Source organism: Miniopterus schreibersii, assembly GCF_964146895.1.
Source record: "Miniopterus schreibersii genome assembly, chromosome: 3".
In the NCBI taxonomy this organism is placed as follows: domain Eukaryota; kingdom Metazoa; phylum Chordata; class Mammalia; order Chiroptera; family Miniopteridae; genus Miniopterus; species Miniopterus schreibersii.
Genome location: NC_138103.1, coordinates 98,771,749 through 98,798,015, shown reverse-complemented (window position 1 = coordinate 98,798,015; position 26,267 = coordinate 98,771,749). Strand labels below are relative to the sequence as shown.

General features: G+C 49.6%; 1 protein-coding gene across 1 annotated transcript in view; it reads left to right on the top strand.

The window, feature by feature from the left end:
- Positions 1–26,267, top strand: part of MROH2B (maestro heat like repeat family member 2B) — a gene marked incomplete at its 5' end in the record, with an annotated part of 42,537 nt that overhangs the window by 15,311 nt on the left and 959 nt on the right. The window contains 23 exons of the mRNA XM_081132604.1: positions 2,103–2,210; positions 3,133–3,249; positions 4,353–4,460; positions 4,992–5,144; positions 7,489–7,515; positions 8,305–8,424; positions 9,196–9,275; positions 11,584–11,719; positions 11,798–11,893; positions 12,149–12,238; positions 12,579–12,699; positions 14,710–14,807; positions 15,567–15,719; positions 16,255–16,412; positions 16,909–17,035; positions 17,577–17,764; positions 18,839–18,979; positions 19,345–19,459; positions 20,002–20,148; positions 20,408–20,590; positions 24,178–24,333; positions 24,672–24,806; positions 25,199–25,301. Of these exons, the coding sequence (XP_080988730.1) occupies positions 2,103–2,210; positions 3,133–3,249; positions 4,353–4,460; positions 4,992–5,144; positions 7,489–7,515; positions 8,305–8,424; positions 9,196–9,275; positions 11,584–11,719; positions 11,798–11,893; positions 12,149–12,238; positions 12,579–12,699; positions 14,710–14,807; positions 15,567–15,719; positions 16,255–16,412; positions 16,909–17,035; positions 17,577–17,764; positions 18,839–18,979; positions 19,345–19,459; positions 20,002–20,148; positions 20,408–20,590; positions 24,178–24,333; positions 24,672–24,806; positions 25,199–25,301 (2,860 nt within the window). The remainder of the gene's footprint in view (positions 1–2,102; positions 2,211–3,132; positions 3,250–4,352; positions 4,461–4,991; positions 5,145–7,488; positions 7,516–8,304; positions 8,425–9,195; positions 9,276–11,583; positions 11,720–11,797; positions 11,894–12,148; positions 12,239–12,578; positions 12,700–14,709; positions 14,808–15,566; positions 15,720–16,254; positions 16,413–16,908; positions 17,036–17,576; positions 17,765–18,838; positions 18,980–19,344; positions 19,460–20,001; positions 20,149–20,407; positions 20,591–24,177; positions 24,334–24,671; positions 24,807–25,198; positions 25,302–26,267) is intronic.

The window sequence follows — 26,267 nt, the reverse complement described above, 5'->3', positions numbered from 1 at the left end:
GTGGGGTGATAAAATCAGCTAAAGTTACCCATCCTCACTGAAAAGAACTGGATTCCCAAGGGCAGTGATCGACATCTCTTTTTCTCAGGAAAAGGTCTAGTATGTCAGAAGCGATCACTTAAGAATTATGCTCTTTAAATCGCCATAATCTGAGCGGCAACCTTTAGTCTCCAATTTGATTAAGAGTTTAAGACAGTTTTGAATATTTTACTTACTAATATTTTTCTCTGTGTCTTTCTTAAATCTTCTCCAGTTTTCAGGGTTGTTTTTTTCTCTCTTTGCAATTGCATTCTTTTGCCATTCATATAAAGAAACACAGACCAACATAATTTCCACTTCTGTGTCCCTAAATACAACTCCACTTCTTCCTCTGTCTGCCCCTCACTGTCTTTTTCCTGATTTCTAAAAACCAAAGAACCACATTGTACACCTTTCTCAGGAAAGAAAAAGGTACTTGAGAACTGGCACCTTTCGTGCAAAAACTTTTTGGACTTCTGCAATTAAACAGTGCTCCAGATGATGCCAAATTCCCCATATGGTAAACTTCAGACAAGAGTTATGCATTGGATTTATGGGGAGGATTAGATTTCAGAAGCCTGCAGGTCAAGGAGCCCATGAGCAAGGAGCTTGTAATCTAGCCGAGCTTCAGTTCATAAACCACCTACAGAGGAATTACATATGGCTTCTTTTATTTATTTATTTATTTATTTTAGAATTTTTTCCAATTACAGTTTACTTTCAGTGTTATTTTGTGTTGGTTTCAGATGTACAGCATAGTGGTTAAACAATCATATACTTTACAAAGTGTTCTCCTGATATTCCCAGTACCCACCTGACACAATACATAGTTACTACGACATTATTGACTATATTGCTTCCCTGTGCTGTACTTTACATCCCTGTGACTATTTCGTAAATGGCATATGGCTTCTTCTAAAAAGTCAGTTTCCAGTGACCTCTCCACAGCACCTCCACCTCCCGTCACCACCCCTTCCAGAATCAGAATCTCTGGGGCGGGGGGGGGGGGGTGCTTGAGAACTGGCACCTTTTAAAGACCCCACAGCGATTCTTACTCAATATGAGATGTGAAGGCCACTGTCTACTCCCCTGGCCCTTAGTTCTAGGGCCCGCCTCTTCTCCTTACTCGTGTTTCTCTACCCTCCCCACCCCCATCGAAATCCCGGCCTGTGTTCCCCTGCTGCCATTTTAAAGTAACCGTTCTGACCAGGAATGAGGGTTCTTTCTCTAGGGAGAAGCCTTGAGGCCAGCTTCTTCCCCTCTTCCAGCCTTGAGCGTGCTTCCAGCCCTCCTCCAAAGCTCCTGCCTGCCTTCTTGGCTTAGACACCCAGGCTGTCGAATTCTTTCTCGTCAAAGGACCCACTCACGGAAAGAGTTCCTATTAAGAAAATGCATACAGATTTTTTCACTGGCTTTGACATTAGGTGTCCTTTTCTAGACTTAAAGTAGAGAAAATATAGAAGAGAGAATAGATTTTAGAAATTGCAATGGATGTTGTCCTCCAAAAAGACAAAAACGCCTTTTTTTGTTCAGTGAAAAAGAACATGGGCTCAGATGAGTCACTGTGGCCTTGGCCTCAGAACAATTGGTGAAACTAGGAATACATAATTACTGGAGTTGAAGTTAGCAAAAAGTGCCTGTACATCCCATTGGCTCTTAAAGACATTTATTTCTTTACTCCAAAAAATGTCCCGTTTTAGTCTATAATAAAGCAAACTAACATTGACAAATGGAGTTTTTCCAAACCTGTCCAGAACTTCGAAAACGTTCACGTCAATTTAAGTTTCAGGACAGGTTGCTTTCTTTTAAGTCTTTAAGCAATTTTCATTTAGGAAGAAAGAGAGGCACCTACCTGGAGTTACTTTCAGATTCTGTGTAACTTGTTTCTGGTGGGAATTCAAAACATGGCTTTGCAAATAAACTAAGATGCAAAGTTCCAAAGGAACTAGTTGTGTCCTTTTTATGAGAAACAGAATAATCCCATTTAATATATATTTATACTTTTGAAAAATAAAGTACCAAAAAGGTACCAAGAGAGCACGCTAAACAGTCACATGTACGTCTGACTCCCGCTCCCACCGCAGTTGCTCAAAGAGTCTTTATGGAAGATTGGTGACGTGGCCTGGACCATCCAGCTGAGTCGGGACTTCAACCAGCAGATGGGCAGTTACAGCAACACCTCCATCGAGAAGGTTGGTGTCCCGCTCGGGGCCTCAGCTCTACCTGATGATGTGAAATGACTGCTCAAGTTCCAGTTCGTCTGTCCTGCAGTCAGAAAGAGGGAGGACCTGTTAGAAAAATGCTACCTTCTCTTCGCCTCACACTGGACCAAAAGTTATCCACAGGGCCGCAGCTGTCTACGAGGAAAACCGAAGTATAGTGTCTTCAAGATAGACACATTCCTGCCCTGGCTGGATGGCTCAGTTGGTTGGAGCACCATCCCGTGCACCAAAGGGTTGAGGGTTTGATTCCCAGGCAGGGCACATACCTAGGCTGCGGGTTCGATCCCCAGTCAGGAAGCCTATGGGAGGCAACTGATCAATGTTTCTCACATTGATGTTTCTCTCTTTCTCTCTCTCTCCCTTCCTCTCTCTAAAATCAATAAAAACATATCCTTGGGTGAGGATTATTGGGGGGGGGGAAGATAGATGTGTGCCTGACTAGAATTCAGGGGTTCTGTCCTAGAGAAGGAAGAATGAATACTGGAAGGCCGATAGCAGCCCTGCCAGAGCACTTAGCACGAGGCTTGCATCTTGCTTTCCACTGGGCCGGTGTTTGAGGCTGGCTCCCAGAAAGAATCTACTACTTTTAACAAAAACTTGGCACTAAAAGAATCTCTCAAAGGCCAGTTCTTTCATTCTCCTGACTCCAGCAGGCCTCAACCTGACCCTCCTCATTGTAGGAATCCACTTTCTGCTACATACTACTTATGTAGCTTTAGGCAAATTACTTAACCTCTCTGGAGGTTAGCCTCGGTACTGACCGGGGAAGGAGAGATGACACCCACCTCTGAGGGTGCGTTGTGATGCGGGTTCCATGGGGTGAAGTATATAAATATAAAGTCAGCAGGGTCTTGCCTTCCGACCTTTAACACTCTTGTCCTCTGTGTTCCAGAAATTCCTTTGGAAAGCCTTGGGAACCACCTTAGCATCCTGCCAAGATACAAACTTTGTAAGCTCACAGATTAAGGAATTTCTGATTGCTCCCAACCAGCTGGGGGACCAGCGACAGGTGGGACTCCTATCTCTCAATGTCCTCTTATGACAATGATAATTATTAATTCCACCGGACAGTCTTATGATAATGTCTTACTTGTCCAGAATTATCCATGAATACAGTCAAAAGAGCCCAATGGAATTTCTCAGGAAAATGACACACCCTGTTTAAATATCAATGTTTCATTATTTAACCATGTTTGTAAAAATACTGAAAAACAAATTTTAATCTCTCTTATTTAACAAGTATCTTTTATATATTTGACATTGGCTTTATAATTTGGGTATGATCATAAACATCAAAATTATTGAGTTTACAAGCTGAAACTAACTATATATATAGTTTTATATTTGTGTTTATATATACACACACACACCAATGGTTTTCAACCTAGAGAGAATATAAGTATAACCTGGAGAGCTTTCGCCCCCTCCCCCCCATTCCCTATTCCCTACCCTAGCCTAGGCTAGAGAACATATATAAATACGGAGGAAGGAGAGGGTGTGTATTTAAAAAAACCAAAACCCTCTCCAAGTTAATAAGAACCACCTAGTATAAAATAAGTATTGGGTTGTTATATACTCTCCTCAGAAATTCCAAGGTGTTTAGGGTCTTTCTCCCATATTAAATGTCTCCAGATACCACCAGCTGAGGGCACATACCTAAGTTTTGGGTTCGGTCCCTGATTAGGGCATGTACGATATGCAACCGATCGATGTTTCTCCCCCTCTCTCTCTCTCTCCGTCCCTCCCTCCCTTTCTCTGTCTAAAGCCATTGAACATATCCTCCAGTGAAGATTTTAAAAATGGTAATAAATAAATAAATAAATCGCAAACTGCCCCCAACCTGCAGCAACTGTGCCCTTTTTCTGTTTCTCTTTTCTCCATAGCACTTATTGCCATCACAACGCTATATATTTACATTTACTGAATTTGTGTTTATGTAATGTCACTTCCCTTGGACGTACACTTCACAAGGACAAGGAGTTTGGTGTGTATCTTTTTACTTTTGCATCCCCAGCACCTAGAAAAGAGCCTGACACATCATAGGTGCTCAGTAAGTAGTTGTTGAATAAATGGATGGTTAAACCCCCAATCTCATCTCTTTTCTGACTTTAGGGAACAGCATCTGTTTTGGGACACTGTGCTGAGAACCACTTGGATACTGTTTTAAAAGTTCTTAAGACATTCCAAGATCGGGAAAAGCGTTTCATGAATCGATGCAAGGTAAAAACAAAACAAAACAAAACCAAAAAACTCCCACTCTTTTTTTCCCAAAGCTTTTGGTCATATTATACTGACTCCTGTCCCCAGGCCTTTATTCCAGGTCAGAAGGTCAGGACTGCGGAAGCCCAGACCCCATAGGGTGACCAGCTAGATAGCAAGGCTACTCTATTTTCTGTGACTAATGCTGACCCAGAAGCCCTAAGGAGCTCTGTGTGTGTGTCTAGGTTTGTCCCTACCAGCTGCTTGGCCTTCATAGACAGTTTGCACATAGACACCCTGCCTCCCCTGAAGGAGACAAACTTAATAAGTAAAAGTTAACACAAGCCTCTCGCAGGCCCCTCTATTAAAGCCTGATATGTCCACAGCACAATCAGGGTGTTTAAATTCAGACAAACAAGAGTACCTGTTTTGGACAAATCTTTATCACCTCCATCTCGTTTCTTAACCTCTGTAGTCATCCATAGGGTGAGGAAGACGTGAGAGAAAGTAGACTCCTTCGCTCATACTGTTCGTGTGTCCCCTTGTCTTCAGGGTCTTTTCTCTGGGAAGAAGAGCCTCAGCAAGACTGACATCATGGTAATCTACGGGGCCGTGGCCCTCCATGCCCCCAAGCGCCAGCTCCTCACCAGGCTTGATCAAGACATCGTATCCCAAGTCCTGTTCCTTTATCACCAGTGCTCTCAGGTAATGACCATGACAGGCTGCCTCTGTTTCCAGGCTGGGGTTCCCAAACCTTGGGGGGAGGGGGCTCAGGCCCTGGGAATCTTCCTGCTCAAAGGAACAGGCCAAAGGCAAGGTAGGATCTGGTACGTTTGGAAGATGGGAACATGTGGGAACAGAAAAGTTTGTCATGAAACAGGTCATTTGTTTCTCTCCTAAGGTCTTGGGATGCCCATGTCCTACCACCCCCGCAGTGCCTCCCATGTCAATTGTACCCATAGTCGCCTCACCCACTTTTGAACTTCAAACAACTAATCCCCTTCTGCTTTAGGGCAGCTGGTTTATTGGTTCCTTCTAAAAGCCTCTAAAGTGTTACTAATGGAAGATGTCTAAACTTTTATATGGTAATATCTATAACCCTCGTAAAACAGTGCTTCACAAATAAGTGCCACGTGTGTGCTTTTAAGTGAATAAATCATGTCACCCATCGATCTACCCAGTCGATCTCATGTTGTACTGCTTTCCCCCCACATGATCCCAGCCACCCCGACTGTCCCTGATGCTCCTCAAACATGCCAAGAATGTTCTGCCTCTAACTCAGGGCCCCCAGCCGGGTTAGGATTCACCCCATCGTTTCTGCGCCCGTAGCATTCTTGGTCTCTTTAGTAAAGCGCTTTGTACACATTGTCGGTTTAGCTATTCTGCTGACTAGGCCCGAGCTGCCACCTAAGAACCACCTAGGGGTCAAGTTTAAAACAGCTTCCCAGGGCCATGCTCCAGGGAGGGGGGTTCAGGCGGCCTGGGTGGAGCCTGGCACCTGTATTTTTCAAGGTTTCTGAATGATTTCCATCCATGGCCAGGCTGGGAAGCTCTCGCTGACACCTGCTTCTCCCACCAAGCGGTCGGCGCCCTGACATTAGGGATTGTGCCTTACGCTCCTGTGCCCTCTGCACGCCACCTGTCCGATGAACCTGTGCTCTTGATGTAAACTCACGTGTGTAGGTGACAAGGACGGAATCGCAGGGAGCCCGCGAGGCACAGATGCGAGCCTGTGCTGGGGGCGCAGGCTCGCGACCCTCACACCCCGGCCGCTGAGGACGGCCACCGGGGGCCTGATGCACACAGAGGTCCCCTCCCTGGCGAACCGCAGTCTTCCGGGACATGCTCGGAACCTGCATGTTTAAAGTGCCCCCCAAAAGATCGTCCCCCCACAAGATCGTCCCCACGCATGCAAAATTTGACACACAATGAGGAGAGCAGAAAACGTAACCAAAAAAGACATTTCATGTTCCATTAACTTTCAGTCCATCACTGAGAAAATTATGATAAAAATAGAAGAGGAAAGGAGACAGAGATGTTTTAGATAAAGATGACTGTACACCTTCAAGGTGCAATCAGTTTTGCTAGGACACAACACGTGCTCTGAGTAGTACAAGGAGGATCACGGGGATTGTGAGGGAAATGGGCTGAGGGGCACAATATTCAAAAAATCCATCAATGACGCATTAAAAAAACACCCAGAAATCTATTTTTAAAAACAATTCAAAATTGTGCTATATATATGTATGTATATGTATATGTATATGTATATGTATATGTATATGTATATGTATGTGTATGTGTATGTGTATATGGATATGGATATGTGTATGTGTATATATATTACCAAAAATGGTGGCCTTTTTCCTTGAAAAATACCTACAGTCAATTGTGAAAGTTGTAAAACATTATGAAATGGTGGCAGAGAAAGGTTATCTGAAATCTGCTGGATAGTGGTAACACCAGATTCGGATGGGGTGCCAGGGCAGTGAACTGAGGCCGCGGAGGTGCCGAGGTGTGCGTGTGGACTCTCACGCAGCGCAGTTCACGTGGGGCACTGTTCTGCTCTCACGGACGCAGCTGCGGGTCAGCAAACGCAAAACCCAGAGCTGCTACAGATATGCCCGCCTAGACCGACCTCCTTGGAACAGGTTTGCATTTTCAACACAAGCGTCATAGAGGAACTGACCGGATCCAGTTCCACAGCGAGCTGCCCCATTGCCTCTCCTTTCTGAAGTTTTCGCTGCTCTTTCTGCCAAGAGCCCTCCCCCTTTTCTCACCCAAGTCCAGCAGAGCCTCTTTCACTGTGAAGCCTGAGGCCCGAAGGCTGCCTCTGGAGCACAGTGGGGACTCACCCGAGGGAAAGTTTCTGCCAGTGCACTAGGCCTCCCTTTGAAAATGCGGGAGGAAGTAAGCGGACCCCACCCTTTGGCAAGACGGGGTGTCCTGCTGCACTGGATCCTTCAGGGTGTTAGGCGGGTCTCCTTGTTGGGGCTCGGGGACTCTCTCACTGCTGCTCCAGCATCTGCTTTTACCTTTGAATTTTCAGGTTCTGGGCATGTCTGTGATGAACAAGGTATGTGATGTATTTGAATTTATATATTTGATCACAAATCATGCTCCCCGGAAGTGCAGTAAGCATAGATGTCCCCTTGATTTGATTCCACAGGAAAGGATCTCAATATATATTAATCCAATTTTGAAGCCGGGATCCCGGAGCCTTGTCTAGGACAGAGCTAGATGCTGTATTTGGTTCCAGGTGGTTTGGAAGTTAGGCTGTAAACTACGGCAGGGTTTTAGAACTGTGGGTTGTCTGACTTACCAGTAGACCATGAAATTAATTTAATAGATCACAACCAGCAAAATTTTTGTAGTGAAATAAAAGAGAAATAGAAGAGTACATTGCATATAGCAGTATTGTAAAACTTTTATTTCAGATAGATGATTGATAGATATAGATAGATAAATAGATAGATTTATAGATAGATGATGATAGATAGATAGATAGATAGATAGATAGATAGATAGATAGATAGATGGATGATAGGTATAGATATTGTGTATGTAATATTGGGTGGAATTGTAAACTGTTTTCTACTGTGATTTATGGTCAAAAAAGTTTGAAAGCTACTGCTGTAGAGAAACTTGATCTACCAGGCAGGGTGGAGTTCGGGGAAGGGAGTGGAAATTGACCTTTGTTTTTCAAGTTCCCTGCGACTTCGACCCCAGACTGAGGGAGAGATGGCAAAAGGAGCAGACACGCGCTCCTTCTGGGCCCGCATTTCAACCCTAGGTCGCGACGCGTTTGTAGAACCAGGAGTGATGCCTAAGACCCCAGCTTGTACACTGAATCATTTTGCTTTAGGACATGGATCTGCAAATGAGTTTCACAAGAAGCATCACTGAGATTGGCATTGCTGTCCAAGATGCTGAGGATTGGGGGTTCAAGTTTTCCTACAAGGAGTTGCTGCTCGGTCACATGCTGGTGAGTGAGCAGAGAGGACAGATCTCTGCCATATTTCTGCCCAGGGGCACCCAAGGGCCCAATGAGGTTGTGTTATCGGTGGAAGTGGGGTATCTCTTTCCCCATTGAGTGCTGGGGGTTTCCAAAGTCCCACTTCCCTTAATCCAGTCCTAGGAGAAGTACAGCTGGGGATTCAGCAGAGCTAGAAGCAAAGCCAAGTGTCCAGAGTTTCCGTTCTGTATTACAACTGGGTCCGGTTCAGCATCAGGCTAGTTGCAGTCCACTGGTCCATTGTGTGGGGTCCACATGGCCGTGGGCCATGTGGGAAAATGCAGGGGAGCCAAGAGAGTGCTCCCCCTGCAACAGGAGTCCCAAGAATCCAGAAAACACAAGAGCAACCACGAGAGCCAGGAACCAAGAGAGCAAGAACTCCTTTGCTTAAGGGATTAAGTATCTCAAATCTTCCCGAGTTTTCAGTGGCCAAGCCTGCTCTGGCCAATGACCTGTTCCCAGGTGTGACTCACAGACAGGTACCTTCCCCAGACTTTACTGGGCATGTGGCCATTCTCCCCCTGTCCAGTCCCTCCCCCCAGTGATCTGTGGGGAACAGACCGGTGGCTCCCTGGGGAGTGTTAGACTGCATTTTCCTGGCAAAGCTTATATGATTTGGCCTCCCCGGGCCCCTTTCCTGTTATTGATAATGAGGTTATTTACAATGGTATCAATCGCAGCTGCATTGGGAAACTCTCTTCATCCTTTCTGAAACACTGCACCCCCTTGTTTGTGTGGCAGGACTTCATCAGGGACGAGCCGCTGGATTCCTTAGCCACCCCTGTTCGGTGGAAAGCCTTAATCGCCATCAGATACCTCAGGTAGAGAATTTTTTGTCGTTGTCATTGGAAAAACATCCTCCCCCAAGTCCTCCTTCTGATTTATGGGTCAGCGCAGGCTCCAGGGCACCCTCCCGAAAATGAACACAGCTCATCGACGGGTCGTTTCAGACAGGGGCCTCTTCTCTTTCCGCAGCTTCAGGGCTGACAGGTGGATCCTTTGCTGACTGACAGAGACTAAGAGCTGCTTAGAGGTGTCAGATTTATCGATAACGCGGAGACTGAAATTTCTGTGCCAAAGGAAATTCTTCTTCCTAGACCTTGGCCTGTAGAAAAATTTTAATCTTCCCATTAAAAAATTGTGACAGCCCTAATCACATTCTAGTTGGCTGTTAGCAATAAACCTGAAGAAGAAAATAAGTTTAAGCAAGTTTTTAAAATAATATCTCCCCATCCCCTCCCCCACCCTGCAGTAAAAGAACTACAAGTTCACTGTTAAAACTTGGAAACTATAGAAAGCTTTAAAAATACAATAAAATCTGCCCTATTTCCTCCCCCTCTTCGGGTCTTCACATGCAGCGCCCCGTTAGATTAGAGCTGAGGTCCTGCTCTGCATACGCCTTTTCTTCTTGCTATTTCTCACTGCACCTTCTGTACTCCCAAATTACCGCCAGTCCTTCACAAACATCGTTCTTTTCTCATTAAATTTTTTTAAAAATTTTTAACTGTGATAAAATACACATCACTTATCACCCTAGTCATTTTTTTAAATATGTTTTTATTAATTTCAGAGAGAGGAAGGGAGAGGGAGGGAGAGAGAGAAACATCAATGATGAGAGAGTCATTGATCGGCTGCCTCCTGCACGCCCCCTGCTGGGGATCAAGCCCGCAACCCGGGCATGTGCCCTGACTGGGAATCTAGTGCTCAACCGCTGAGCCACGCCGGCCAGGCTATCATCCTCGGCATTTTAAGTACATAGTTCAGTAGTGTTATGTCGAATCACATAGTTATGCAACCTACGGCCCGAATTCTTTTTATCTTGCAAAACTGAAAGTCTATACCCATTAAACAACCGCTCTCCATCCCCTCCTCCCACCAGCCCTGGGAACCACCATTCTACTTTCTGTCTCTATGAATTTTATATGTTTGTATCTCATATAAGTAGAATCATACAATATTTGGGGTTTTTTTTGGTGCCTTACTTATTTCAACATGAATTCAATATATAAAATAGTAACGCGATCATTTGCATGACTTTTCTTACTAAATATCCCGTATCCAGTGTGTATAGAATGGCAGTGTATCCTGACCCAGGCTAGCCACCCCCAGGTGTCCAAGAGCCACCTGTCACTAGTGCGGCCTCACTTGCACAGGACACCTGTAAACCAGTCTCTAATGACAGAAAGCAAATCAGTGTTTGCCTGGGGCCAGGTGGAGGAAGAGATGAACTACAGGGGGGTGTAAGGAAAAATTTGGGGTGGTAGAAATGTTTTGCATTGATTATAATGGTTGTTTCATGGGTGTAAAACTCATTTAATTGCACTTTAAATGGATGCAGTTTGTTGTGCATAAATTATACATCAATAAGTTGATTTTTTAAAAGTCAGCCAGACAACAAAGATGAGAAGACTATTAAGTATATATCAACACATTTAACTCTTTCAGTAGAACTGGCCCCAACTTTTCCTCCCCGTGAGAGGGCCAATCTCACCCTGCCCTGAGAGTGTCACCATTTTTCATTTCTTCGCTCGTTTGGTCACTGACAAGTGGTATTGTATTGTCTTTTTTTAGTAACAAATGGGATTTTCATGTTTTTTTGAACATTTGCATCTTGCCAAGGTATGTCCAGGTTTGTTCATGTCCTCATGATATCTCAGGGTATCATGAGAGAGAGAAGGGATGCAGGATGTGCATTTGTAAGAACCTATAGTTATGTGTGACACTACATATAGCGTGAGGGGACAGATGAAACCGATAAACCCACTGCTCCAAACCTCGACCCCCTCTCCCTCTCACTTTCTCTCTCCTCCCCTCCCACGCCCGAGCGCTGGAGAGACCCAGCAGTTAGTGTTATCACAGGTCGCCTGCGAAAGGGTCGGGGAGGCAGGGCAGGTGAGGAGTTGCTGTCGCCCCAGCAAACCATAGCCGAGGCCCGTCGGCGATGCTCGCCGGCACAGCCTCCTTCCGTCCCCGGTCTCCCCCGGCTCCTGTCCCCGCTCCCCCGACGTCCCAGCACGTCGGGAAGTGTGCCCGACCCCCTCCGCCGTGGCTGGCGGTCCCTGGGGACCCTGCAGGGCCACGTCCCCTCTGTCGTCGTAATACCCGCCCTGCGCGTGGCTCTCGTTCCAGCAAACTGCAGCCCCGGCTCTCTCTGAACGACCACCTCAACATCCTGGAGGAGAGCGTGCGCAGGCTGCTGCCCCTCCCTCCGCTGGACGCGCTCAGGAGCGAGGGCGAGACCGACCGGGACAAGGAGCTCATCAGCGTGCGCGGGGCAGCCGGGCGGGGGCCGTGGGCCCGACCCGGCCCCGCCTCGGCCTCACGCCCTCGCCTCGCGTTTCAGTTTCTCTACGAGCGGTCCATGGACGCCCTGGGGAAGCTGGTGCGGGCCATGATGTGGGACAACGTGAGAGCCGAGGACTGCCAGGAAACGTTTAATGTGAGGAGGGCCTGGAGCCCTGTGCCCCATCCGTGTGCCCCTCAAACCCGACCTCCTGGTCCTCGTGCGGGGACGGCCAGCCCGACCCACGTAGCCCACCCGGTAGGGCCCGGCCCTTCAAAACTGGGAGCCGGGCGCCCGTGACAGCAGAGGCGAGGGGCGGGGGACACTGAGGGAGCCCACGCTGTGGGGGCCAGAGCCAGTGAGTGGCCGTGAAGGGCTCTAAGGGAGCCACGCCGATCCTCTGACCAACAGCTTCTCCGAATGTGGCTCGTTTCACATAAAGAGTGGGAGAGGGAAAGGGCCTTCCAGATCACCGCAAAGGTGCTGACTAATGACGTGGCGGTGAGTCACCCCCGCCCCGAATGAACGGGTTTCGTGGCTTGAGGGATCCCTGAGGCCCCTGGAATCCAGACCTCTTCCTCGGTGGGTCTCCAGTCCCAGAGGGAGGGCGCTCTAGAGGGGTGCCACCTAAGCCCGGGCGGCAAGCACACGGGGACTGGCTGTTTGGGAGTCTTGGCCGGCGTGCCCGCTTATGTTCCACCCCCTGAAGGGGAAAGTTCAGGATTCGGTGTCATTCCAAGGACCTGCAGGGAGAAAACAAGGACCATACTATCCAGTGTTGGGACTCTCCGGAGGTCTTACCAAGCCACCCCATCACCGTGGGGGCCCCTTTGTCCTGCAGGCACCAGAGAACTTTAAAATCGGCTCGCTCCTCGGCCTCCTGGTCCCACACTCCTGTGACACCCTGCCCACCATCCGCCAGGCGGCCGCCAGCTCCGCCGTCGCTCTGTTCTGCATAAAAGGTGAGCGAGAGGCAAAGGAACAGAAAATACCTTCCCGGTTTTCCTCCTTGTACACCTGTGTCTCTCTCCTCTCCCTCCCTCCCTCCCTCCTTCCCCAGTTCAGACATTTTTGATTCTAATACCTTAACTATGTCACAGAATTTGTCCCTTGGATCTTTCTTACTCAGTGGTTCTGTTTTTTGAAATAAAGATAGTGACACCAGAGCATCTTAAAGAGCCATTAAAGAGGGTGGAACGTTTTGGGAGTGTCTGGTTGACGTCGCTGAGCCGCCGCATGTTTCTGACGCCCCCTCTGCCTTCCTCGGGACGAGGTCACGCTGTTATCCCTGTTCTGGGAGGGTTTTCCCAGCTGGCATAACAGGACCTCGGTCGGCTCTCCAAGTACATGGGAATAACTGTCAGTGTCAGTAAATGTAGGGAGTTTACAAACCCCAGTCTCGGGCTGAACCCCACAGTCAGGGCCTTCTGCCCAGGTGACGTCGCAGGTGTTCCGTGGAGGACAGCCCTGCGGTGTGTGTGCTCAGCTGTGTGCCCGCCGGGCGAGGCCAGGCACACCTGGGCTCAGTTAGTGCCACCTGGTCTCGTGTTTACTGCACCCTTTGTTCTTTCAGGTACTCAGGAAATATTCCCTGAGTGCCTCCGGGCGACGAGCCCTGCCCTGGTGCTGGAGACACAGAGATATTACAGTCTGGAGATTCGCATAAGAAAAGTGTGCCCAAGCCAAAAGCTGGGGTTTGGTGGGAGGGGATGGGGGCAGGGGTAGTCAGTCAAAAAGAAAAAAACTTTTCAGCAGAGACAGAATAGGTCTGAAAGTCCCTTGGAACATGGGAAGGTCATTCATTAAGGATAAATGCTTTTACCAAGCCAGGAAAACAATGAACTAAGGAGGCGATGGGCCATTTCAGTGAGAGAGGAAAGGTGTCAGAGCAGGGACCTCCGGGGAAGAAAGGGACCTGAATTCTACTATTGTTCTACCTTTTCCTCCTTTAGCCCACTTTATTTCCCTGAAATGTGCCAAGTTCAAGGCTTCAAAATACCCTTTGTTAACAAGAAATCCCATAATTTGTTACTCACTTTAACGCTTTTTCTTCATTGATCAAATGAGCATGGTGGAGAGAAAGAGCGTGAGTGTTAAACACCTACTAGGCACAAGTAACGAGTGTGATACTAAATTACATACGCATCGGATACTCATGGATGTTGCTCGGTCCGTTTTGAGATGAGGGACCTGAGGTTAAGAATGCACCAGTAGCTTGGACCGCTGACCTTGCGGAGCTGGGCTTTGAGCCCAGGACTGGGTGACTCCAAAGACTGGGTGTGTTTCATTGGGCTAGGTGGCCGTCCACCGAATCATTCAGGTGTGAGTTTCCACAGTTACCGTACATTCAAACGACAGACAGGAAATCATCATGGTTTAGGTCCGCTTCCATAAGCTGCGATCAACAAGCGCCGACGCAGTCGCTGACGGTCCCATTGCAATCGTTACCTTCCCGTCACCCCCCGCCCCCCTGTTATAGAAATAAATTTGTGTGTCTATTTCTATAACACGCCCCCCCCACCCCCCCCGGAGCGGCTCGCTGCAGCATGGAAGTCCCACAGAGCCAGGATCACAGGGAGTCAGGGCCTGGGCCTCGGGGTCGGGGTGTCAGACAGACCAGGGCACCAGCTCCAGCTTTCTGTTTTTATTCACCCTCGTGCGGCCAGATGGCTTCCTCTCTTTGCCTCAGCTTTCTCGTCTGCGCCATGGGGACAGCGACAGGAGAGTCTGCCTCAGGCGATCTTTCTGACTAATAAGTGAGATCACTGCATGCGAGTATTTACCATGGTGCCCGGCAGGCAGAGGCTACTCAATACCTGTTTGTTCTTACGCTCACTGCCTCATCGGTCAGTCTTCGGTGCGTCTGTGGAAGGTGCCCGGTCGCTGAATTCGTGTCGCATCCTAACCCAGCCAGCCTCCGCCACGTCCCTCGGGGCTGTGAGCTCTTACCGGTCTCCTGTGGCTGCTTCTAGGTGTCCGCCTGGAAGTGGAAAGGCTGCAGATTTTGCAGGAGGGGCTGCAATGCGACGACGTGCAGGTCCAGGTCAAGATTTCTTCTAAAATAGCAAAGGTAACGGGCATGGGGGACCGGCCAAGGGCTGTAAAGATGATTCCGGGGTGACTTTCAAATGAGTAAGCTGCGTGCCCCTCACTGCCAACGAGGGCAGCGGCTTAGCCGTCCACGCCGAACGAAAGGCCTGTGTCCTGTCGTTTATGACCTCTGGGTTGACAGGTGCCCAGTGGACGCCCGCCGCAGCTCGTTTCATACCCCGGGAAGCCTTGCCAACCAAGCGGCCCTCTCCGGGTTGAGGGAGGCAGTGGGGTGGAGTAGAAGGGACAAGGGCCACGGAGTTGATCAGTCACTTGCCAAGTGCACTGCTCGGAGCCCAGAATCCTCAGCTCCAGAGAAAGGATCTGTCTCATCTACCTCTCGGAGCTGTTTTGAGAACTTGGTCAGTCGATTCATTCATTTATTCAATCATTCATTTACTCACCTAATATGCCCTGTGCACCTACTATGTGCCAGACTCTGTCTAAGCTCTAAGAACAGAGAAAGACAAAATGCCTGCCTGAGTTGAGCTTGCATCCCGGTAGATGGAGTCCACCAAATCAATATCATATCAGGTAGGAGTCGCTGGGAAAAATAAAAGAGAGTAAGGGAGGGGTAACCCCTTGGAGAAGGTCACTCCGAAGGAGGGAAGCACGCAGGCACCTGGAGAAGAACATTCCAGGCAGAGGGGGACAGCAAGTGCGCACGCCCCGCACGAGGTAGGTGCCCAGATGGGAAGTGAGGTGGTTGATAACACGCGTTCCTCTGGCCCATTCTCAGATCGTTAGCAAGCTCATCCCAAGTGAAGAAATTCTCATGTTCCTGGAGGAAGCCCTGGATGGCCTGGAGACCCTCAACCCCACATGCACAACAGCCTGTGGCATATGGATGATCACGGCGCTGAAGGAACAGGGAGCTGTTCTGGAAGATCAGGTAAACTGACGGCCCCCCCGACCGCCCAGCCAAATTCTAACCCTCCGGTGAAGGCGCCTTTCCCGCCGTCTCCACCCCGCCTTTGGAAATTGCTGTATGTCCTTCGAGACCCAGGCCAGATGTCCCTCCAGAGCGACCTCAGTTATTTCTGGGTGCCCGTCAGTCCTGGGTGCCTCATGGATGCCATTTGCAACACCCTTGGGGGATATGCCCAGTAGCCTTTATCAGGCCTCCCTTTCCGTTTGAGAGAGGCCACATCTTAATCACCTTGGGTAAACTCCGCACAGCGCTTAACTTAGCACAGCTCCTGGCATAAAGCGGCCTTTCACGAAATAGTCACTAAATTGATTTAAGAATACATACCCAAGTCAGCAATTCTCCTGAATAAGAGAAGGCCGTGTGGAGAATCAATGATCATTTTTAACATTTTTTATAATCCATCGGCCACCGATACGCCGACTGCACTAGCCCTGAGCCTTTCCCGTCCTAGAGGGGAAATGACAACGTAACGTTGGCTTTGGCTTTCTCTGTGTAGCTGCTGGAGATCTTGAGCATCATTTACTATCACATGCCGATCCTCCGGCAGAAGGAGGAAAGTTTTCAGTTCATTCTGGAAGCCATCTCCCAGATCGCCAGCTTTCACATGGAGGCGGTGGTCGCCAACCTTCTGCAGAAGCCCCTGCCCCACGACAGGTAGGTTCTGTCTGAACGGTCCCTTCTCCCAGGAATGGCCGCTCTGCAGGGCACGGGGACGGGCGTGTTGTTTGAAAGAAAGAGAGCAAATACAGGTTGAAAACATCTCACCCGAATAATAATTTAAAAATTGGTGTTTGAATCACAGGTAATGTTTTCCCTCATGTTTCCCATATGTTTATGGAATAATACTGAGATTTTTCTTAAATAGACCATAGGAAAAAGTATTAGAAAGTGAATATTTCTCCTCATTTTGGTTGCCCAGAATACACCTCTCTGAGATGTTTCTGTCTTGATGAACGTTAACCAACCTCAGTAACCCAAGGCCAGAGTGCTGGATTGTTAAATAAAACACCCTCATGACCCCAGGCACACTAACGCGTCCTTCTGTCCTTGAGATGCTGGTTAGTCACGATGTGGCTTGAGAGCGAGTCGGGTGGAAACGCTCCTGTGCCAAGGAGCTGTGCCTCCTGAGCCTGCCGCCTCACTGCCCTAGGGACACAAAGACGCTGTGGAAGGCCCTGGCTGAGCACCCCGCCTCCTGCGGCAAACTGCTGCGAGCCCTGACTGTCAAGCTGGAGGTGGGCCTGGAAGACGACCTGGCCCGCATGGACGCCATCGCGGTGAGTTGGACCACGCGCCACGGGTCTGGGATGGGCCCTGCGCCGTGACTTCTCCCACCTGGGACTTGGTGGTGTGTCATTAATCACACTTCTCCTCTCGCGCCCTGATCTTAAATCAGCCCCAGCTTATAACCGACAGATATGGCTGTTGTTTGGCCTCTGGCAGACATTTTCAGAAGCTAATTTCTCATCAGCCCAAAGAAAATCTGTGTATCCGTATTTCCAAACCTGTCTTCGAGATACCTGAAGTGCCCTTTTTTTTGTTGAAAGACCCCACTGCTGGAAAACATGTCATTTTACCTGAGTAGCGCCCCCAGGAGTTGGGAGCCGCCCAACGTGGCAGCCCCGAGAGAGAAACGCAGTCTGAGCTGAGAAGTTTCCAGACCAGTCCTTCCTCTCCTGCGTGTTTTTACCACGAACGTGGTCAACCTGCGTGCAAGGCAGTCGTCTGGGGAGAAAACAAACGTGTCGATCAGCCCAGTGGGATGATATCCCTGGAGGTGAGGCGCCTGCCTGACCACAGGGTCCTTTCTCTCCTCAGGTGGCCTGTGCTATCCAAGAAGTGGTATCCATAGGCACCCCCGTGGCGAACTTGTACCCAGAGCTGTTCACTCTGCTCCTGAAGCTGGTCAGCTGCACGCTGGGCCAGAAGATGCCCGCTTCCTCCTTGAGCTACAGGCGGCGGGTGATGCAGCAAGGGGAGCGGCAGCAGATCGCCGACCCCTGCAGGTAAGCGGCTGGGCGGGGGCCCCGAGCTGTCCTGATCCCGGACTCCACATCCGGGACCGCAGAAGTCAAGCCTGCGCCTCTGGCACCGTCCCAACCACCCATGAAGACACAAGGCTCTGCGACCTTAAGCCTGGGAGCAGCTCTCCCCTGGCCAATGCCCGGTGCAATGGCCACAGAAGGAATAAGCAGCTGTGTCTGCTTCCCTAGAGGGCCCGCTGTCTCCTTTGTTTCCTTGCACTGAGGCCTTCCAAGGAAAGCTGGAATTCTACCATAGCCAAGACCACAGGGAAAGGAGAAAAAGGAAGACCGTGTTTCACCAAATTTAAGATTTTTGCCAGTTGAAGGAGGCAGCCTTACTTTCTGTACCACTGAGAAAGAAAAAAAAAACGACCTAATTGATGCCACATCATCAATTAAGCCATGCGTCAATGCGTTCTTATACTTTAAGTTTTGTATTTTATATTTATCCCGAGAGCTCTTTTAGGATTTTTAGGTATACATTTTTATCCAATATCCCATTGCTCTGTTCCCCCTGCCCTTTGGCATAACTTTTCATCCCAAGGTCAAACCAGCTTTTAAGAATATAGTTCAATAGCAGTCAGGCGCAGCACATGCCGTTTCAACAATACACGTAACTTTACCAAAACGCCATCAGCACACAGAGCCATCCGTACCTACGCCCATGCGCGTGCGCGCCCAGGCAACAGCAGCCCCGGCACAACCACTGTCTGGCCGAAACTAACGCACCAGCTGTTGCGAGATGTGTCCCAACTCCCGAGCCGCTGCTGCAGAACCAATGAAATACGGCCCCTTTTCACTTCCCATCCTTTAGGGCTTCATTTTCTCGTGAGAGGTGGATGAGATTCTTTGGCATTACTTACCAGCTCAAACCATCTCGATGCTCCCTCTGACCCCCACACTAAAGTGTGAGATCAGGCCGCCTGTTTCCCTGGCACACCACCCATTAACGCAGGGGCGAGGGAGCATTGTGGGGAAGAGGAGGAGTGACCCCGGGACGTCACAGTTCACCGGGCAGGGTTGACTTACTCTTGTGATGCCCACCGGCCCCCTCAGGCTCTCGATCGCAACTCTGAAGTGCGTGCAAGCCCAAGCCATGAGGGAAGGCCTGGCCCGGGAGTCTGACGAAGGGGACAACTTGTGGGTGCTGCTCCATGATCCCGGCACCCACCACATCGGGGTGTGTGCGCTGGCCAGGTAACGTGCGGAGATCCTAGAACCACACGCAAAGGAAGAAACTCGAAACGGGCAACTTCACTGAGAGCAGTTGACCCACCAAGGGCTTGTATATAGTCAAGGAGAAGAGGCAGGGAAGAGGGAGCCAAGGGGGCTGGGGAGAGATGGTAGGGTCGGCCCAGAATTCACCACCCCCTCAAGAAAACAGCGATACCTGGACCCGTTCTAGGCAAGTCACACTTAAGTTGGGCGCCCGGTGTGCCATTTCTTCCCTCGAACGTTCCTTTGTAGAGGACTTACTTTCCTGATAGAGAAATAGACTCCAGTTCCCTCCGTCGCTTGGAAAACAACAAGCCTCTGCTACAACCGGAGGCTTCGTTTTCTAGGAGCATGGCCGTGTGGCAGCACGGGGTCACCGTGGACATCATGGAGCAGCTGTTCTCCTCGCTCACCTCCTCCTCGGAGAACTACCGCATCACCGGCACGGCCTTCTTCTCCGAGGCAAGGCCGGCAGCCCGCACAGCAGGCTCGGGGCGTGGGGGTGCTTCTCGCGGGGACCTTCAAGGGGAGCTTTGGGGGTGGGGAGACCCAGAGGCCTGGCGCCTGAGCAGGGCGTGAGGGAGACGCAGACCCCACCCTCAACCTCTTCCTCCCTCCCGGACAGAGGAGGGTGGAAAATAAACAGGGGAGGGGCCCAAAGTAGCCAGCCGGGGGTCACTGCCCCCTCCCTGTGGGGTGAAGCAGTCCCGGCCCATCCAGAGGAGGAGCGTTGTCAGGAACTCCCGCTTTCCCTGCCCCGTTTTCCACGTGGCTTAGTTAGAAGCACCTTCTTAACTGAGTATCCTGTGCCCATCAGTAACCGTGACCTGTGGGCTGCTGGCGCCTAGAGCTTAGTTTCTGCAGGACTTGCTGCCCACCAGGGGCTCTCCTTCTGTTCAGCGAGCTGCGGGGCCCTCCTCCTCGACTGTGGCCTCGGAGCCCTCGTCACTGTCCTGAAGGGAAGCCACTCCCTTCACTAAAGGGGAGGAGTGTGTCGATTTCAGCTCATGAAGGAGCCGATCCTTTGGAAGCACTGGAATCTACGGGACGTGCTGATCTTGATGGATCAGAGTGCCTGGGACTCCAATGCCACTCTGAGGCAGATGGCCATCCGAGGGCTCGGCAATACAGCTTCTGGAGCCCCTCACAAGGTAACGGGAGGTTTTTGGGGGGTTTTTTTTGAGGGAGGGTAGTTTATTTCATGAGTTTGGAATACTTATTTACTAGCCCATACCTTGTGGTTGCAGAGAAATTAAGTGACAAATCCAAATAAATTGCTGAGGTTGTGGCTCTTGAGTTGAAGTACTTGTGCCCCTAAAGGAACTTCAGTCCCCTTGTCCGGGGTCTTCCACCCTATTCCAGTTACACGCACAACAGGTTTTGAGATTAAGAGACCTTATTTCAAAACAGGTGAGGAAGCACAAGCAGATAATGCTAGAATCTGTCATCCGAGGTCTGTATCACCTGGCCCGCACCGAGGTCGTCTCCGAAAGCTTGAAGGCGCTAAGGAAGATCCTGGAGTTGCTCACAGACCGAGATGTGAGCTTCTACTTCAAGGAAATAGTGCTGCAAACGAGAACCTTCTTTGAAGACGTAAGTGAGCCCGTTTAGGAATCCTCCCTCCCCAGACGAAGTGAGTAAACACAAAGAAGTTCAGGTAGTGCTCGTAGCAGACAATGTCGGTGTCCTGTCCACAGTCCTTGGCCTGCCCCAGAGGTCACCTGCACAGAGGTCACCTGGACAATTCCTCTGCAGGCTGTCGGCTGCCTGTGTGTCTGTCTGAGGGGACTCCCTGGCCCAGGAATCCTAATTGGTCTGAGCAGGATGGGCCAGACGTTGGGGAAGGACTCTCAAATGATAAGAAACAGCAGTTTGTAGATAACTCCCCAGCTTCCTCACCCCTGGGACTGAGCCCCACCTTCTCTCAAGGGTAGCACGCTCATCTATACTCCCTGCTGTGGCTTTTGTCTCTTCCCTGTCTCGTTCCCGCTCCCATCACGCTTCCTGGGCTCACCTCCCAAAGAAATCGCTCAACGTAAATCATCATCCCAGCATGTGCTTCGGGGGGGAATGCAAGTTACGACAATACTCAGTACAGGACTAGGGCCCCAGGAAAGACGCTGTCGCCTCCAACACTATCTTTCCCACACCTGAGATTCTGAGGCTCAGGGCGCTCACGTGGTTCATTTCATCCAGGAGTCGGTATGAACTCCAGCCCCTCGGCCCAATCCGGCCCAGAGCATCTTTGTGTAAATTGAGTTTATTGGAACACGGCCACGCTCCCTGGTTGCATAATGTCTACGGCGACTCCCTCATTTCATTTGTGGAGTCGATTCGCTGTTACAGGAACCAGATGTCCCACAAGCGTCCGAATGATTTACTGTCTGGCCTTTTCGGGGAAAGTTTGTCAACCCCCTGATCTACTCCATACCCCTAATCTCAAAAAATACCGGGCAGCGTCCCTGGGCAGGGGAAGGTCATTATCCTCTATAATTTCTGGGAAGCTGGATTTTATTATTTATTTCTGGTCTACTCGCTGTCATCAGTGTAAAAATGTACTGACCGTCTAACTTCGGTGGACAGTTTTGAGGCCTAAGCCTGCTCCTCCGCACTGTATGGTCGGAGGAGACGGGAGGCTGATAGCTGCCTCCTCCTGGAACATTCAGGCTTTACTACGTTCCCCGTTTACCTCCAGCCTCCAGCCTGGAGAGTCTTCCTCTCCTTCCTCATTCACCATACATCTCATTTTTCAGCTCCTGGAGTATTTTATGAACCAGTGACTGGGTTGTATCTCTAAATAAGGCCTGAGAAGTACTGAATAGGATCTAAAGGAAAAGTTACCTCTCAAGTCCACACTTCACCTGTTCATTCTCTTCAGTTTTTTTTAAAATCTTGCCCTTTCTTCCTGACTCTTTGGCAACGTATTAACCACACAGACGTCCGGATTTTAGCCGGCAATATATTGTCCAGGTTAGTACTTTTCAGTGTCCCTTGTTTACTTACGTGCTGGCCTAAGCCTAACCTTGGAAAGCAGCTTTCTGCTCATTTCCAACCACTCTCTCCAAGGTATCGATAGTACGCTTCACCCCCATCTTGTTCTCACAAATGTTTACCTGGCTTATACTCCGTTCGGTGTTGTCTGTAAAATAACAAATGTGTCTTTTTCCCCATCACACAGATAGTTGATGACCATCTTGAACAACAAAGGGCTGAGGTCCCCCCTGCAGAGGCCCATCTGCTCCTTAGGTTTCCCTGGGGTGCTGTTGACCCAGTGATAATAACGCTCTTGGATCCGACCCTCCCGTAATCACAAATTCACCTGCCACATTTGTGGCCAAGATAATGTTTTTCCATCTCATGCAGGAGAAAAATAATCTTGAGTCTTGTTGGTTGGTAGGGTAGACCTTTCTCCTTCCTAATAGGTATCAGTTCCGTTGCATTTGCCTAAGCACTTGAGCAAACTTGAGTCTTAGCAATGACAAGCAATTTATTCTCCAAAATGCTCTCTCCGCAAATATATTTAACTATACTTTAGGATGCTTTGCTCCTATGCTTTCTACAGATTAGACATACAATTTTGTAATCTCCCAATTCCCTCCCCATTTTTTTTTCCCAATATTTAAATATTTTACTGGACTTCAAGGAACATGGTGACACTTTGATGAAGCGGTAGAACAGAAAATAGAGCTGCCGCCCCACGCTCCAGGCCCGCTCCCTGCCATTTCCCACGCTGCCACCCTGAGCAGTCACCTTACTCTGTGACTCCATCTGCTCCACCCCAAACAAGGACATTAAACTCTGACCCCTCTCCCAGCATCCAGAACACTCGTGCCTCTCCTCTTTTCTGCTTTTCCATCGCCCAGTTAGCTGATCCTTCCTTAGCCTATCAGTAGGCCATCAATTTTGGAAAATTCAAAAGATTTTTTTTTTTTAAGTAACTATCCATCTTTTGGGTACTTCGTTATTAATCAGTCTTCTTTTTTTAAAATAACACTTTTTAAAAATATATCCTGATCGCCTTCCTAGTACATTTTAAAAAATCTTTCTACTACATGAGGCCACATCTCATGTGTTTCTTTAACTCTCCCGGCCCTTCCGCGCAGGCCGTCTTATTTTTTTCTGGAAGATCTTCGATGCCTTCCTTTTTCATGGCATTTTGTTTGTGCGCCCATTTATACGTTTAATTTGCCATCAAAATTAACTCCCCTCCCTTCTTTCTCTCCCTCATATTCATGGGAATGCTTCCTGTTGGCTGTTTGTTGCGAATCTAAATAACGTTCTGCTAGTCCGACAGCTCTTTCTCTCATCCCTCTGCCCCCACATGGGTAATTTAAACTAATTTTCTAGACCTGGGGTGGAAAATACCCTCCAGAAATTTCCTCAGCATTTGTTAGAACTGTGAACCATATCAGCAAAGAATTTGAGGTAGTAGAAGGCCACCTTTCTCCACCACCTTCCCCTTTAGCTTTTAAGACCATTGCCTACCACTCAGGGCAGCAAACAAGGGGGTTCCAGAACCTCGAATGCGCCAGAATAGGGCTTAGCACTTTGCATTTATTCTCTCTCTCCCTCTCTCTCTCTCCCTCTCTCTCTCTCCTTCTCTCTCCCTCTCTCTCTCTCTCTCTCTCTCTCTCTCTCCCTCCTTCTCTCTCTTTCTCTCTTTCTCTCTCTCTCTCTCCCCCTCTCTCTCTCTCTCAGACCCAAAGCCCAAATTTCTGAGCTGCCTGTAATTCCACTAGAGAGCATTTGGGACCTTGGAGGAGAGTCCTGGGCCTTGGGCAGTTCAGATGAGAGGCCCCATAACTGGGCTCATGGTGCAGTCAGACTGGTTTGCGTAAATATAAAATAAGCAGGACCCCTCCCTGGCCTTCCGCCCGCTGCTCCTCACTGCTGTGGCCCCATTTCCCCACTTAGCTACTCAGAGGCAGAAACTGAGTCTCCAGTCCTATGGTGTCAAGTAAACCCCAGACCCATCTGTGGTCATTTAAACTTTTGTCATGTGGGTCAGCGAGCTGCTGGGAAGGGGACACTCCGGGGCTGTGACCAGGCCGGCACCCGTGCCTGGGTCCCAGCCTTCCTTTGCTGAAGTGGGGTGGGGCAGGGCTGGGGTGCGGAGGGGGGTGCTGGCCAGAAATGGCCTGAGAGGGGGACTCACCCGTGACATGCATCTGTCGCCACAGGAGCAGGATGATGTGAGACTGACTGCCATTGTCTTATTTGAGAATCTGGCATCCCTAACAGGAAGAAGGTGGAAGATTTTCTTTGCGGAAGAAATTAAAAAGAGCATGATCTCATTCCTTCTCCACCTCTGGGACCCCAATCCCAAAGTTGGAGCCGTAAGTGGCCCCCGCACCGACACCTGCACCCTCTCCTCTCCCCGAGGCCAGCAGTGCCAGCTCGCCCGGTCTGCGTCTGGCCCGGCTAGAAGTCACAGCTAAAGTCGCCACTCTCAGCTGAGCCTGAAAGCCACTTCTCCAATCCTGGCTTCTTTCTTTCCATCGCCTCCCGAGTTTGCTCCTCTGTCCCTGAAACCGGGAAGGTGATAACACCAGCTATGAAGCCCTTCACGTCACTGACTCTCACTGCTCCTTGCCCAACACTAGTCCACATTTCTTCCCTTCTGGAAGGGGACCCCGGCACTATGGACCGTGACGCAGGAAATTCTGTTTTCCAGGCTTGCCGAGACGTCCTGATGGTCTCCATTCCTTTCCTGGGCCTCCAGGAACTCTATGGGGTATTAGATCGCCTCCTTGACGGTCAGGATCCACCAAGGGCCAGGGATTTCTATAGGCAGTTTTGTGTGAAACTGGTGAGTGTGCAGCCAATGCTGCCTGCGAAAAACACAGGCAAGAGTCCCGGCAAATCCCAGAAAGGGAAACAGCACAGCAAGGGACCGTGGGCCAGACGCAGAGCTGTCCTGGGAAGGTGGCAGAGATTCTTGGTGTCCTGCCATGTTTCCCAAGGCCTGGCTGGATCTGTCCTCCTAGATTCCTGCAACACGTCTGTTGTTCAGTCCCTTAAGCCCAATGCCTTTCCGATTGAACTTGGGTTGGAACAGCCGTAAGACATCTTCCAATAGAGTAATTAATGGCTGTGTGAGTTTCACTGGCCTTTAGATTTTCCTTCTTAGGACCCTAGGATGCTGATTTCCATAAAGGATCTCTTTCCGGTTGCCCTCTTTGCAATATGAATCTCTTCTAGGCCAAGAAAAATCAGGAAATCCTGTGGATACTCCACACACACTCGTTCATCTTCTTCAGCAGCAGCTGGGAGATGATCAGGAGCACAGCCATCAAACTCACAGGTGAGGCCCGGCCGGTGTGGCTCAGCGGTTGAGCGTCCACCTATGATCTAGGAGATCCCGGTTCGATTCCCGGTCAGGGCACATGCCCGGGTTGCGGGCTCGATCCCCAGCAGGGGGCCTGCCGGAGGCAGCTGTTCAATGACTCATCATTGATGTTTCTCTCTCTCTCTCTTTCTGTCTCCCTTCCTCTCTCTGAAATCAACAAAAACATTTTTTTTTTAAAACTCACAGGTGAGGGTACCTCCACAGCCCCCCTCAGGTGTGTCTGCTCTTTACCACCTAGTTGTGCTTTGACTGCAAGTGACTCTAAATTGAACACTGATGTGACAGGTGTGACAAGAAATGAAGAGAAAAAGGAAATTTTATGTCTTGAGACATCTCCCCTCAAAGGAGCCTGTTCTCTTTGCGAATGAAAACCTATATCCTGTGACTTTCTGACACGCGTTGCCCATCCTGGGCCCTCTGTGCTTCTTCTGGTTCCAAGCCGCTGCTCCTTCTTTCCCCCAAGTCTTTGCCCCAAGCCTGCTGCCCCTCCCTAAATGGTCTCCTTTGCATCAGCTCTTAACATAAAACCCTAACCAACCTGAGCTCAGGTCAAGCTGAGAGCTTCAGCAGCGACAGGATGCAAGTGGGTTGTTGCGGGGGCCTGCACAGCTTGGCTCTGCCGCGTGATTCTGGACGATCCCCTTAACTTCTCTGTGTGGCCGTTTTGTCTGACCTATAACAGAAACTTTGAGGACCCTTCCAGTAAGAAATTCTAAGTCTTACCGCAATGCCTATCCCAACTGCTCAAGCCCACAGTGACAGGCCTACTAGCTTGGCCACTTTTAAGAGTGAAGATTATTTACTGGATCGTGTACCCTGATCCCCGATTGCACTGTAAACTTTTTGAAGACAGGGACCTTATCTTACTCAGGTTTGAAACCCTGACAATGACTGGCACACCCCCTGGGAGAACACAGTGGG